Source organism: Rhinoraja longicauda, chromosome 23, assembly GCF_053455715.1.
Source record: "Rhinoraja longicauda isolate Sanriku21f chromosome 23, sRhiLon1.1, whole genome shotgun sequence".
Classification (NCBI taxonomy): domain Eukaryota; kingdom Metazoa; phylum Chordata; class Chondrichthyes; order Rajiformes; family Arhynchobatidae; genus Rhinoraja; species Rhinoraja longicauda.
The window spans coordinates 22,175,725-22,188,026 of record NC_135975.1 but is presented as its reverse complement, the minus strand read 5'-3'; the positions used below and the strand labels follow the sequence as shown (position 1 = coordinate 22,188,026).

The 12,302-nt window shown below is 41.5% G+C and overlaps 1 protein-coding gene across 2 annotated transcripts in view; it reads right to left on the bottom strand.

The window, feature by feature from the left end:
• The window catches only part of cog5 (component of oligomeric golgi complex 5), a 100,282-nt gene that overhangs the window by 76,880 nt on the left and 11,100 nt on the right, over positions 1-12,302 (bottom strand). For both annotated transcript variants that reach the window (XM_078419830.1, XM_078419829.1), the window contains exons 4-6: positions 7,867-7,921; positions 5,890-5,959; positions 565-685 (exon numbers count right to left, since the gene is read on the bottom strand). In XM_078419830.1, the coding sequence (XP_078275956.1) occupies positions 565-685; positions 5,890-5,959; positions 7,867-7,921 (246 nt within the window). The remainder of the gene's footprint in view (positions 1-564; positions 686-5,889; positions 5,960-7,866; positions 7,922-12,302) is intronic.

The window sequence follows — 12,302 nt, the reverse complement described above, 5'->3', positions numbered from 1 at the left end:
AGAAAAGTAAAACCACTCCAACAGAAAGTAAAAACTAGCACGAGCAAATGGCCTTACTCGAACTCAGCTGGATAAATACCTGTTAAAAGGATGTCTTTGGCCAGTGAGACTAAAAGTTAATCTCAACTCCAAGAAGAGGACATATTATGAAACACTCCTCGAATTAGGACAATAGTGTCTCCATGAAATATATTGCATTACGGTACAAAAACATCATAGTCATAGTCATAGGGTGATACAGTGTGGAAAGAGGTCCTTTGGCCCAACTTGCCCACACCGGCCAACATGTCCCAGCTATACTTGTCCCATGCGTTTGGACCATATCGCACAAAACTTGTCCTATCTATGTAACTGTCTAACAGTTTCTTAAATGTTGGGATAGTCCCAGCCTCAACTACCTACTCTGGCACCTTGTTCCATACACCCACCACCCTTTGTGTGTAAATGTTACCCTTCAGATTCCTATTAAATCTTTTCCCCTTCACCTTAAACCAATGTGGTATTGTGTCAATGTCAATGACAATGTCAACTCCGAAAGTAACATCACAGGGTTGATTCACTCACCCAATTCGTTGAGACTTTGTGCAGCTTTAGTAATCTCCCTGCTTCCTCCCTGCAGCTGCCCTTGCAACCGCTTAGTGAGGTACAAAATGCGGATTATTCTTCGAAGCAAATCACAAGCTGCCTGAGTGAAAGTCAAGAATATTTATTTACTGGAAGTATTGTTATTAACCACACTAATTCAGTTTTAGTTAAACTAAAAAGCTGTAATGCTTAAATACTAGTATTTGATTTTACACATTATTAAAATTAGTTAATATTAACATCAGTTTTATTTAAATATGGGAAACTTACTTTTAAACATGGCGGTATTTCTTGATTCCAGACAATAACATGCAAAACTGTCAAATATTTTAATGAAAATCTTTAGAATAAAATCACTGTTGGTCCATCACAAGTTTCCTATACGAATCATGCAGGAATGCTTAAATATTTTCCCTCATTCTACATTTTTTTTAAAACTTGGCATAAATATCAAAATGTTATTAATATATAGACATTTTCAAAGTGTGGTTCTTTGATCATAGATATAGTTTAAATGTTTTGCAGAGACAGAAAAATAATGCAAGTCAAGTATTTACTGTCATATGTACGGTGAACTATGAAATCTTGAAAAATCTTGCCTGCAGCAGTGATAAGCATGTAGACTCAGATAACACACAAGAACATAAATTTCTCTGGAACGTTGGAAGTTGAGGGGAAACTTGATAGAAGCATATAAAATTATGAGGCATTATTAGGATAGACAGTTAAAACCTTTGTCCCAGTCCAACACAATTAGAAAACTAGTCCATAGTAATGCAATAGGTTAGTGTTCACTTGTTCAGGTAGGATTAGGGTTGTGCAAGTTAGACACAAAATGCTGGAGTAATGAGAAATGCGGTGAGATATTACCAATCTGCACTAATTGAGGTTTGCCAAAGTCAAGGATGCAGTTACAAAAGGAGGTATGGAAGCTCAGGTCTTGGTGTTTGACAATTGAAGGGTTGGAGGAGTTCATCGCTGAACAACAGTTGACGAACAGCAGCCTGATGTATATATTCCTGTTATCTAGATGATCTAGAGCAGAGTGAAGAGCGTTGAATACCATCTGCTGTTAATCCAACGTGAAAATGGAGGCTGTAACTTTGGCAGGAGTTGATTGCATCATAACATACCTCTTGCAGCACTTCATTACAGTGCATGCAAGTGAGCCCCCACAGTAGGCATTGAGGCAGGTCAACATGCTCTTCTTGGGTACTGGCACGTACCACAGACTGTAGAAGCAGGTGGGAATCTCAGGCAACAGAAGGTTGAAGACGTCCTTGAATAGTCCAGCCAGTTGGTCCACACTAGTCTTCACCAGTGGCCAGATATGTTGTCTGTGTCGGACGCTTTGCATGGATTCATCCTCTTGAAAAATGCTCTGACCTCACCCTCAGAGACCAAGATCAGAGTCGTGAGGGATGTGGGAGCTCGTGTGGGTGTGTCATTGGTCTCTCATAACTTTAATGGTATGAGACAGAAATTGGTTAGGATAGACTGGCAAATGATACTTAAAGGGTTGACAGTGGAGATGCAATGGTAAAGATTTAAAGATCGCATGGATGAATTACAACAATTGTTCATCCCAGTCGAGGGTAAAAATAAAACAGGGAAGGCGGCTCAACCGTGGCTAATGAGGGAAATTAGGGATAGTGTTAGATCCAAGGTAGAGGCTGCAGGGTGACTTGGATAGGTTGTGTGAGTGGGCATATGCATGGCAGATGCAGTATAATGTGGATAAATTTGAGGTTATCCACTTTAGTGGCAAGAACAAAGTGGCAGATTATTATCTGAATGGTGTCAGATTAGGAAAAAGGAAGGTGCAATGAGATCTGGTGTCATTGTACATCAGTCACTGAAAGTAAGCATGCAGGTACAGCAGGCAGTGAAGAAAGCAAATGGCATGTTGGCCTTCATAGCGGGAGGATTTGAGTATAGGAGCAAGGAGGTCCTACTGCAGTTGTACAGGGTCCTAGTGAGACCGCGCCTGGAGTATTGTTTGCAGTTTTGGTCTCCTAGTTTGAGGAAGGACATTCTTGCCATTGAGGGAGTGCAGCGTAGGTTACCAACTTAATTCCTGGGAAGGCGGGACTGACATATGTTGAAAGAATGGATCTACTGGGCTCTGGAATTTAGAATAATGAGAGGGGATCTTATAGAAACATATAAAATTATTAAGGGATTGGACAGGCTAGATGCAGGAAAAATGTTCCCGATGTTGGGGGGAGTCCAGAATCAGGGGTCACAGTTTAAGAATAAGGGACAGGCCATTAAGGACTAAGATGAGGAAAAACTTTCCCGATGTTGGGAGAGCCCAGAACCAGGACTGAGATGAGAAAAAACTTATCACCGAGAGAGTTGTGAATCTGTGGAATTCTCCGCCACAGAAGGCAGTGGAGGCTAATTCACTGGATGTATTCAAGAAAGAGTTGCATATAGCTCTTAGGGCTAACGGAATCAAGGGATGTGGGGAGCAAGCAGAAACGGGGTACTGATTCTAGATGATCAGCCATGATCATATTGAATGGTGGTGCTGGCTCATGGGGCCGAATGGCCTACTCCTGCACCTATTTTCTGTTTCTGTTTTTCTCCTTCCAACCATGTATATCATCCACGAGTGATGCATTGTGCAACTAATGTTACCCAGTTTTACCTTGTTGGAAGTGATAACGTGCAAGCCCTGTCTCAGAATCAAGCATCCATCCGTGACTCCAGCTTTGTCTGGAAATGTGTCCTTGCAGTCATGATTGCTTTCAGGAGGTCATATCTGGACTTCTTGTATATCTGGAGTATTAAACGCCACAGATCTAGGCTTCAACAGCATTGCAATGACCAAGAATATTGATGCTGATGAATAGGTTTAAGGAAGATAAAAGGGAAGCATATTCCAAGACAGGGAGTACAGACTGGAGAAGTAGATTAAAGATACAGTAGAAAAGAAGTCATTAATCCAAATTCTGCGGAATGAAAGAGAATCTCACAAAGATACACAAGGGGGCAGCACTCTATAAGGATTAAGTGGAGGTAAGGCTATTGCAAAAAGGCTGGAGGGATAAGAAGGCGGCTCCATGTTGCAACAAAGTACAAGTGACTTTATTCACCAAAAAAAGCTTGAAACAAGACTAATTGCCCATCACTATCACCTTGAATGATTCTTTGGAAATGGCAGGAGGCACATGGGCAAAGGGAGAGCGAACACACAGCTACATTCAAACCTGACTAAGCCTCTCAAGGAAGAGGAATGAGAAATACCATCCATTGCCATATCACCTTATATCTTAAATAAATAGCATACTATTTTTAAACATTATGATAGAATTGTAATGGTTCTTTGCAGAGGTAATATCTAGGTATTGTTGGACATCTGTAGCCCAGCATATTTCAGCATTTTTTCAAATTCAAGCAAAATTACAACAGATAAAGGTTCATTAAAAAAACTGCATCAAGAAAATAAATGTCACAAATAGAGTTGATGCCTCACGGCGCCCGCATCCTTGGTTCAATCTTGAGCTTGGGTGCCGAGTATGTGGACTTTATATATTCTCCCTGTGACCGCATGGGTTTCCCCTGGGTGCTCCGATTTCCTCCCGCATCCCAAAGACATTCAGGTTTGTAGGTTAATTGGCCTCTGTAAATTGCCCCAAGTGTGTAGGAAGCAGATGTGAAAGTGGAAATAACATAGAAACAGTGTTAATGGGTGAGCGATGATTGGTGTGGACTCGGTGGGCCGAAGGGTCAATGAGAGCTTTCATGGGACATAATGCACATATTACCGAATAAATACAACCAATAGGAGAAGGAAGAACCATGAGTTGAAAAAATGCTATGCTAAAAAGTTTCCACTTTGATTAAATCATCTTTTAAAATGCCTTCCCTTTTCTCTGCAGTGTAAAACCCTTGGTTGAGCCAACAGCTTAAATTCTTTAGATAAATAAAAAAGCGTGCATTCTACACGCACCTCCAAAGTGCAAATCATCTTTGACAATAAGATCTAATCAATAATATTTTGCCAGTGTATACAAGTTGTTCCACATTGCATTAGGAATAATTGCTTTTGATAATCACGACAGATTTGGTAGGTTTCCTACTTACAAGGTCAAAACTGTAGAAAATGCACCATACACATTGAATATTTTGTTTTGAAAAGTAACCCTAGCAGCACATTGCAAGAGACAAACTAGTGAAAAAGAGCTCAGTTGTAAAAAAAATTGGTTATTCTGAGAAGTAGATTAAAGTCTACTCTATAGAAGAAAGAAAGATGGAAAACATCAGTCAGTGAAAAGACGTCAAAGCAAAGCTTGATGGAAGATTTTTCTAATGTTGCGCAAAGACACCAAGTGAGGAGGTTGACCATAGTAGTGGAGACAATGAACATAATACTTGAACCTTATGAGATGGCTGTTGGCCCGGGTATCAGAAACCTCTTCTCTCCGACGAGAGTTCTGCAACATCCTCTCTCGCTGCTATATCTCTCATTTCCCTTATCCCTAACCAGTCAGAAGGGTCTTGGCCCGAAACGTCACCCATTCCTTCTCTCCAGAGATGCTGCCTGTTCCACTGTTCCTCCAGCTTTTTGTGTGTATACCCTCTTTCTTTAATGGCAACTATTCCATCCATCCAAACACACAATGGAAAGAACTCATCTAAAATAAAGAGCTTCTTTCAGTCCAACAGTACCGAGCATTTGAATAGTCCTCAGTACAATAACGTAATGTCAGTTTTCTTGCACGTCCATGCAAATTATGAGGTTGGTGATGACTGCAACATATCCATTCAGTTCTGCCCAGTCATGGCCCAGTCCCCCTGATTCAAAGCAGTCCCACAATCGTTCCTCTGCCTCCCCTGACTAGCACTTCACAGTCTTCATCACCAGTCCCACAATCCAGGTTCTATGTTTGCATTCTAGCAGCCTGGTCCACCAAATGATCATAAGATCGCTAATGCATTTAAATGGCTTAAAAGCCCATTTCCTACTGCTGAGTTCTGTCTGCAGATTTCTACATTAACGCATCAAAACACGTGTGTTCTACTGCATGCTGCCAGCAACATCTCTCACCTTTCTCTGCTGCCATCTTGAGGGGAAAATAACGGTCCCAAACCTCAAGGCATTCCACTCAGGAATTATAATTTCGTCCCCTTCACCCAACTCATTATCCATTTGCAGGACTTGCCAGTTTTGAATGTAACTAACACAGCTCAAACTTTGTTCAGTGGATGGGAGGGGGAATTCAAAGGTTCCCAGAGTATGAGCAAAGATGTCCAACACTCATTTGTTACACACAGATTTAAGTTTAAGTAATATACCTGTAATCTGGCCAACTGTGCAGTCCGAGCAACAATCTTGTTATATGGATCAATAATTTTTCCTCGGATCCTGTTGAGAAGAAATAAAACTGCTCAGTAACCAATTGATTGAATGAGTTGTTGAAATGAAATCTTGTGCAATACTGAGTCTACTGTAGTGTCACTGCAGAATTTGAAATAAGAACTGATATAAAGTAAAATGTGCATTGAGTTCCTGACAAAACCAGAATGCTTAGCTCTGAACAGCCAGCCTCACTTTCCTTGGCCACAAACAGATTCAATACAGCAACTATCTTTAACTATCCCATCAAACTAGCTTCAAGAAAACATTCCATAAATTTCTATCTTCAGATTATTGTGTTTGATTTCACTTGACGATAAGAAGAATATAATCTTTAACTGCAGACATGCAATTAGTATTTATTCCAAATTTCTTCATAATCCAGGTAGGAAAAAACAGATACAAACTTATTTGTAATTGCAACTTGTGTAAGCATTCACGCCTCTATCACGTTTTGTGATTCCCTAATTCCTTCCTTCAAATGCCATTTTCTTAGTCTTCCCCTATCAGGAATATTTTGCTACCTATCTACTGTATCACTTTCTTCCAAAATCCTAGAGTGTGCAGGATCAAATTAACATACAAAAGATGCATATATGTTATATTTTAATAGCTTCAACCTTAATAGCCATATTCCTGAAATAGGAACATGCTGGTTAACAAGTTTCAAGTAGATTTTTCCAAGGTCATGCAAGAATTTTGAACTATTACCAGCCGATCTTTTATATTTAAAACATAAAACATTTTCATGTCCCCTTTCACCAATTATTATATCATTTCATTATTTATTACATGGCACAGGTCACATTAGTCTATGCTGCATTAAATTACATCACGGCTACTCTGCATTTCATTTACCCAACCTTGTTGCAAGTCCACCAAGTGTGCGACATTAGCATACTATACAGAAAATGGCTATGCATTTTACACAATATAAAATAGACATAAGCTCTATACTATATTTGCAGGAAGGAACTGCAGATGCTTATTTACACCAAAGATAAAAACAAAATGCTGGAGTAACTCAGCGGGACAGGCAGCATTTCTGTAGAGAAGGAATGGGTGGCGTTTCGGGTCGAGACCCAAAAAGTCACCCATTCCTTCTATACTATATTGTTCAGTTCACATCATAGAATAATCACATGTTAAACAATCTGTGGTCGTATTAGGTAACATGCAAATAAACAGTAATATGCAAAACATTCCTGGTGCCATAATATCTCATACACACTTCATTGCAGAGACTGCCTTGCCAACAGTCTGTCTGTCCTTTATTTTTGTTATTTTAAGTATGTGTTAAAATTATGTTTTAGTGTTCCTTGGTTTGTTTTATGTGGGGGGCGAGGACTTTTTTTCAATCTCATACCTCGACGGAGAAGCGCTTATTTTCTCTATCGTAGCTCATTCCCCACTGAGGCCTAACATCGTGTGGTTGGCGGCCCCTCCCGGAGACCGACGGGCGCTCCAAGCCGCAGGAATCTGCGGGACTTTAACATCGCGGAGCTTGCGATCCCTTTGCCAGGGATCGAAGCTCCAACCGCAGTCTCTGGTAAGAAGAGACCGACTCAGGAGCTCCATGCTGTGGAAAGTTTCAACCGCCACGACATGGGAGTTTTGATCACCCCGACGGGGGCTTCAATCGTCTGCAAACCCGACTGCAGATGGTTTGACTGCCCCGACCGTGGGAGAACAAGAGGAAGTAGATTGAACTTTATTGCTTTCCATCGCAGTGAGGAATGCGGAGTCCACTGTGATGGATGTTTATGTTAACTTTTATGTGGTTGTGTGTGTGTTGTTGCTTTTCACTTAGTATGGCTGTATGGTAACACAAATTTCACTGTGCCTTAATTGGTACATGTGACAATAAACTGAACTTGAAACCTTATCATGATAATGGTATTATTCTTTCACTATACCTGTCAACGGTGCACTGAAGAGCAGAAATTCGGGTCTGCATCATCTGAAGAACTCCTAAGATGTATAAGAGTCACCTTATTAGAAAAATATAAAGCTACAAAACATTTACATTAATGCACAAGATATTTTTTATAACTTTTTAAATTCCAAACTGTTATTTTCCGGAAAGGGGGAAAATTGTGCACTTAATCATTAAATATGATCACAGCTGATTAAGCATGCTTAACAAAACGTTGTCAATCTAAATCTTAAAACGTTCAAGTGACCCAGTATGCTAGGTCTTCCAGGATTTTCAGATTTCCATAATCCTACGTAAAAAGAAAATATGCTTGCTGAATTTATTCCTAAATGATCGAGTTTTAAGTGAAAGTTTCTTTCACCATAATAGATTAAATAGTTTCATTATCAACATTCCACCAAATCCCATTATTTTTTAAAAAATTGAATTATTTTATTTTATAATCTTCTAAACTCAAAAGAAACGTAAAACTATTTTAGAGAGACGAGGAACTGCAAAAGCTGATATCTTGAGCAAAACACAAAATGTTGGAGGAACTCATAGAAGCAAGGAATTGCAGGTGCTGGTTTACAACCAAAAAAAGAGTATTGGAGTAACTCAACGGGTGAGGCAGCATCACTTGAGAACAAGGATAGATTTTCACGTCAGGCTTTTCTTCATCTGTGGAGGGAATGGACATTGCAGAATGGAACTCTTCCGATTAATTGTAGTAGGGAGAGAAAGCTGCAAAAAATGTCAGAGTGGCACAAAGCCTGGCAAGTGACAGGTGGGTACAGATGAAAAGGCTTTTGATTGGCAAATGTGTGGAGTAAGTGACAGACTAGGTGAAAAGGAGAGTGAAATGTAAAGAGACAGGGATATAAATTGAAGAGGGGGGCAAGGGAGAGGGAAAAGAGGGGGATAAAAGGGAATGTGGCACTGGGATAAGTGATCAGTGTATGGAGCAGAGAAAAGGAGTAGGGTGGCTTGGGGGAGTGGGAGATGATGGGAGAATGTGTACACACTGGGGTGGAGGGGCACGGGAACGAGAGGAGGTGGAGGAGAGTTATTATTTGAAACTGGAGAAATCAATGTTCATTCTTGTAGCTTGTAAGCCATCCCAGCGGAGCTGTTCCTCCAGTTTATGTGCAGCCTCACTCTGGCAATGGAGGCCAACAACAGAAAGGTTGATATGGGGATGGGAAGAAGAGTTGGAAATAGGGGCTAGTGGAATCAAGGGATACGGGGAGAAGGCAGGCACAGGTTACTGATTGTGGATGATCAGCCATGATCACAATGAATGGCGGTGCTGGCTCAACGGGCCAAATGGCCTCCTCCTGCATCTATTTTCTATGTTTCTATAATCTGTCCCTTGTGATGGAGACAAAGAGATCAAGAAAGAGGTGTCAGAGATAGTCTGTGAATTTGAAGGTAGGATGGAAGTTAGTATTAAAGTTGATGAAATCCACATGTTCTACATGGGTCATCAATGTAGTGAGAAAGAGTTGAGGAATTGTGCCGGGGTACGTTTGGAACAAGGAATATTCAATGTAACTAACAAAAAGTCAGGGTTGGGACCCATGCGAGTGCCCATGGCTATACCTTTGACTTGGCAAAAGTGAGAGAAGTAGAATGAGATGTCGTTGAGGGTGAGGAAAAGTTATCCTAGACAGAGGAGAGTGTTAGTTGAGGGGAAGTGACTGGGTCTCTTCAAAAAAAAGAACGAGATGGCCCCCCCAAGGTGTATCTGGGGGGGATGAAGGTGGAAAGGGACTGGACGTCTGTGGTAAAGATGACAGAACGGAGGCTTTGGAATTGAAAGTTATGGGAGTGTTGAAGAATGTGCGAGGTGTCTCGGATGTAGGTCGGAAGGGATGGACAAGGGAGAATAAGATGTAGTCATGGTATTTGGAGAGGTTCAATTAGGCAAAAGAAAACAGATACAATGTGTCTGCCAAGTCAATCCTGCTCTTGGATGGTGGGAAGGAGATAAAATCAGGCAGTGCAAGGTTGGGGAACTATAAGATTAGAGGCTGTAGAGGGGAGATTGCTGGAGGCCATGAGATTGGTGACTGTCTGGGAATTGGTGGCCTGGTGTTCATCTCTGTGGTCATGATCAAGATGTAGGCATGCAGGGGTGTCCAAGAGGTGGCACTTGACCTCAGCACGGTGGAGGTGAGCCTGCCAGACTACAGCCGCACCTCCTTTGTCAGCAGGTTAGATTAAAATATTGGGATCGTTACTGAATGTGCGGAGGGCTGCGCATTTAGAGGAGTGAGATTGCAGTTAGTAAGGAGAGTGGGGAAGTCAAGACCAATGTTGCCACAATGGAATTGAAAATAAAAAGTTCCCAGTGAGGGTAGGAGGCTTGCAGGGGGAGCCCAGGAGCAAGAATGTTGGAGACGGATGAAGGGGACGTCACTGGGATGGGGGACGAGGATTCCTTGCTAAAGAAATGGGTGCAGCGATGGAAGAAGAGCTCAAAATCATGGTGGACTCAAAACTAGTTGAGGTGTGGGCATAGCAGTATAAAGGCAAGGCCTCAGCTGAGAAAAGACATTCAGCATTTGAGAAAAAGGTGGTCAACTGTGATTGGAGCAGCCCAACAGGAGTTGTGGCTCTGAGGGCAAAGGGAGCAAGGAGGAGATACCATGGGGAGAGGATTGTGGCTCAGAGGGGAAAGGGGCGTGCATAGTTATCTACGTGTGGGGAGGGGGAGGGGAAGTGGCATGGTTAGTAAGGGCAGTGAAGAAATCAGGGACGCTGGTTTGGAGGCAACCAGGGGAATAGTAAGATCAAGGAGAAACAAACAAGGGCATGTAGTTGGAGCCATCAGCATTGATGTCTTTTAATTAGCAATGAAATAAAATTAATTTTAAATTTAAAAAAACAAAATTGGCAAAATAATCTAAAAGAAATTTGCAGTTGAATTTTCTGCCAATTTCTTAAATGATTAAAAAATATTTCAAGTGAAATAACTGCAATTCGATCCTACTGTGCGTTAGCTTGGCACATCCATCTAAACAGATTATGAAGTTCAATCTCCTGTCATTTAAAGAAAATAATTCATTAAAAAATGTTGAATCATCGTAATTCTATTCTACTATTTATAAGCTTGGCAAGTGTCTTTCCTTTACAAAAAAGTAAAAATAAAACAAAACTTCACAGTTGCCACAGGTCAATGACTACTTTCCATGACTGACAAATCTATTTTTCAGTCATGTTATTTGATATTTAACAAATACATCCTTTAAATAAATTACAAGGACCAAATAAAATCACAAAACATTTGTAATTTCAACTGATCTGCCTTTATGAGCATGAGCTTTAATAAAACCCATGATTATTTGTTTGTTATAAAATTAACTGCAGCTTACGAGTTAACAAAATAAACGATGTTTCAGCTCTGTAGCCTCGCACGAGCAAAAATAAATACCTGGAAATTAGGGATGCAATTTGATGTACATCAAATGTTATTTAATTTATTTACAGTTGATTTTGTTTGTAAAGGGGTTATTACATGAAAAATAAACTCGTCAAACCAAATATTCTGGAATTGCATAAGAATTGTACTAAACTTTGGAGTTCTGCCAGCAGGAAAATATTTAGTTACTTTTCTATTTATTTGGTTCCTTTTTTATTCCCATTCAGAAAGGATAGCCTCATTCTGACATCTGCTCTACTAGTAGCCTGCAGCATGCAAGATAACTATAGTAGAGCTGCATTCTTGAAGGATCCAAGCCAAATTGGGCAATGGTTAAGATTAATGTCCTGGAGATGCAGTTTAGGCAGCTCCCTCCATGAAACACTCACACCAAAATGTAACTATTAGGGGCTTGTTTTGATACCATATGCATCTTAAAGCAAATGTACTGTCAATTATGATGGCAGGCTTTTCTGGAGATTTAATTGTCTCATGTACTAGCCATATGGCATTTAGTTACATCATGTTAAATCATATAATGTGCACATTACTGAATTTACCTTTTAGCAGATACAAGACCCGTTGGGCACATTCCTCGTAAGGGGGGACAGGGAAGGGGAGAGGGTGTGACTGAGGAGCCCTAGACCCAAAGCCTCTCCTATATTGGTGTAGCACCCTCCACCCCCCACTCAATCCCCCTTATCCCCCCCTCTTCCCCCCACTGACCCACTCCATCCCCCCTACGCACCCCACCTTGCCCCTCCACTGCCCCCACCCCCCCCAGCCCTGTTTCCACCCCTATTCCCCCCTCCCCACCCCAATTCCCCCTCCCCCACTCTTCCTGCCCGCACCGCACTCTCCACCCCACCCCAATCTTCCCTCCCCACCCCCACTTTCCCCCACTATTCCCTCCTCCCCACCCCCACTCTTCCCCCGCCCCAACTCCCCCACCCTCCTCCTCCTCCCCCACACCCTCCTCCCCCACGCACCCACCACCCCCCTCTTCTCCCCCA